The 2,831-nt window shown below is 42.8% G+C and overlaps 1 protein-coding gene across 1 annotated transcript; it reads left to right on the forward strand.

Annotated features, from left to right (window-relative positions):
• Positions 1 to 428: 428 nt before the first annotated feature.
• On the forward strand, positions 429 to 2,292 carry LOC143774034 (E3 ubiquitin/ISG15 ligase TRIM25-like). Its single transcript, XM_077261326.1, has one exon. It carries the CDS (start codon positions 429 to 431, stop codon positions 2,007 to 2,009), a length of 1,581 nt encoding a protein of 526 aa, XP_077117441.1. The 3' UTR covers positions 2,010 to 2,292.
• The last annotated feature ends 539 nt before the right edge of the window (positions 2,293 to 2,831 follow it).

The following is a 2,831-nucleotide window of genomic DNA, read 5'->3' on the forward strand; positions in this document are numbered from 1 at the left end:
TGTCAATGCTAACTTCTACTTAGTCCTGCCAATAAAGCCCATTTGAATTGAATTGAATAAAAGGCTCCACACCACAGGACACACAATGGCTCCTGCCTAACAGGTTTTATGGCCCCACACCACATGTTCTATCTCTTTGAAAACCTTTAGTGCTATCCGGTGTTTGTGGATCAAATTGTGAGTTCGGTCATTCATATTATCGATATTGTCCATGTCGGCTTTCAATACATTCACTCCTTACATGTGACCACAATGTAGACATGAAATTTACACCAGATATAAGATGTGATTTTCACAAGTGTCCATTAACAGGTCAATAGTAAGTGACCTTCTGCTCTTCAGCCCTCCCCTGTGTACACAATATAAAGCCCACCCTTTTGAGCGGGAGAGAATTGTAGTTTCCTTTCTCTCTTCCATTCCTGTCAGCCATGGCTTCTGCTGATCTGAGAGAAGAGCTGGACTGCTCCATCTGTCTAAGCACTTATACAGATCCTGTAATGCTGAGATGTGGACACAACTTCTGCCGGGTCTGTATTGGTCGTGTACTGGATACACAGGACGGGTCTGGAGTTTATTCCTGTCCTGACTGCAGAGAAGAGTTTCAGCAGTGGCCGGCACTGATGAGGGACTTTGCTCTTTGTAAGATTGTGAAGAATTTCCGGCAAACTGACCAACATCAGGAGGAGATCACCGGGATCTGCTGCACTTACTGTGTGGACTCTCCGGTACCTGCTGTTAGATCCTGTCTACACTGTGAGGCTTCTCTGTGTGATAAACACCTGAGGGTTCACAGCAAGTCACCAGAACACGTCTTATCTGATCCCAGCACTTCTCTGGAGAAAAGGAAATGTTCTGTCCATAAGAAGATCCTGCAATATTACTGCACTGAGGACGCTGCTTGTATCTGTGTGTCCTGCAGTTTGATTGGGAAACATAATGGACATAAAATGGAGTCACTGGATGAGGCCTCAGGGAAGAAAAAGAAAAAATGGAGAAATGTTCTGCAGGAACTGATCACAAAGAGAGAGAAGACTGAGGAAAGAGTCCGGAGTCTGGAGGAGCGCAGGAGAAAAGCTCAGGAAAAAGCAGCTGGAGAAGCCGAGAGAGTCACTGCCCTGTGTACAGACATCAGGAGACGGGTGGACGACCTGGAGAAGAAGGTCCTGAGTGAGATCTCCAGGCAGGAAAAGGAAGAGTCACTGTCACTGTCTGCTCTGATCCATCAGCTGGAAATCAAGAAGGACGAGCTGTCCAGGAAGATGAGACACATTGAGGAGCTGTGTAACATGACGGATCCACTGACTGTCTTACAGGAACCAGACACCAGTGACTTGTGTGATCCTGAGGAGGAGGGAGGTGATGAGGACACAGGTGGACATGATAAACAGCTCCATGATGGAGATGACCTGGATGTGGCTGAGATCTCACACACTTTACACAAATTATGTGACGTAATATCAGGTATAAGGAGCGGGATCTATGTGGAGGGTCCTGCAGACATATTATGGGATGTAACCACAGCTTCTAATAATGTCCTTATATCAGACGACCTGAAAAGTGCAACTGGGACAAGAGAAAAGCAGAAACGTCCAGAAACAGCAGAGAGATTCTTTTTTCATCAGGTGATGAGCAGGAGAGGATTTACCTCAGGACGACATTACTGGGATGTGGAGATCAGTAGATCAGGGTGGTGGATGATGGGGATGTGTTATCCCAGTACAGGCAGGAGGGGTGATCATTCACTGATTGGAAGAAATAAGAAGTCCTGGGGTTTGGGGAGATATAATAGTCAGTATGCAGTGATACATGACTTTAAAGAGATCCTATTTCCTGACAAGATCTCCAGTGGTAGAGTCAGGGTATATCTGGATTATGAGGCCGGGCAGTTGTCCTTTTATGAGCTGTGTGACCCCATCAGACACTTACACACCTTCACTGCCACCTTCTCCGAGCCCCTTCATGCTATATTATTTGTATATGATGGTTGTTTGACAATAAAGAAAACATAAGTGCCAGTGACAGGTGATGATATCTATAGACGGGGTGTGTAATTACTGAGACCTTTGGCTGCAAGTTTTTTAACCCCTTCCTGACTTGGCCAATTTCCATTTTTTTTCTCCCCCTTCTTCCAGTAACCATAAAGTTTTCATTTTTTCTCTCCCCATAGATGTATGGAGATTTTTTTTTGCGGGACGAGTTTTGCTTTTGAATTACACCATTCATTTTACCATATAGTGTAATGAAAAATGAAAAAAAAATTCCAGTATGGTGAAATTGTGAAAAAAACTGCAATTCTGGCATTGTTTTTTCTGAATTGTTTTTACGCTGTACATTTTATGGTAACAAATGACCTGCAGTACGATTCTCCTCATTAGTAGGATTACAGTGATACCAAACTTGTGCAGTTTTTTATTATATTAATAGTGAAAAAAAAATCATAAATATAAAAAAAATTCTGCTTGTGTCGCCATTTTCTGAGACCCATTATGTTTTAATTTTTAGGTTGATGGAGCTGTGAGGGCTGATATTTGCAGGGCAACACAGTGTTTAAATTGATACCATTTTGGGATAAATATCACATTTTGATGGCTCCTTATTATTAGTGTTATTATTTGTTATTATTATAGCGCCATTTGTTCCATGGCGCTTTACATGTGAGGAGGGGTATACATAATAAAAACAAGTGCAATAATCTTGAACAATACAAGTCACGACTGGTACAGTAGGAGAGAGGACCCTGCCCGCGAGGGCTCACAATCTACAAGGACCTTACAGTATTATTTTGCAGTGTTGCAGCAACCAGAAAGGTGCAATTGTGGCATTTTTTATTT

This window comes from Ranitomeya variabilis, chromosome 5 (assembly GCF_051348905.1).
Source record: "Ranitomeya variabilis isolate aRanVar5 chromosome 5, aRanVar5.hap1, whole genome shotgun sequence".
In the NCBI taxonomy this organism is placed as follows: domain Eukaryota; kingdom Metazoa; phylum Chordata; class Amphibia; order Anura; family Dendrobatidae; genus Ranitomeya; species Ranitomeya variabilis.

Excerpts from the sequence above, each read along its gene's own strand:
- LOC143774034 (XM_077261326.1), top strand. The coding sequence starts at position 429 with ATGGCTTCTGCTGATCTGAGAGAAGAGCTGGACTGCTCCATCTGTCTA.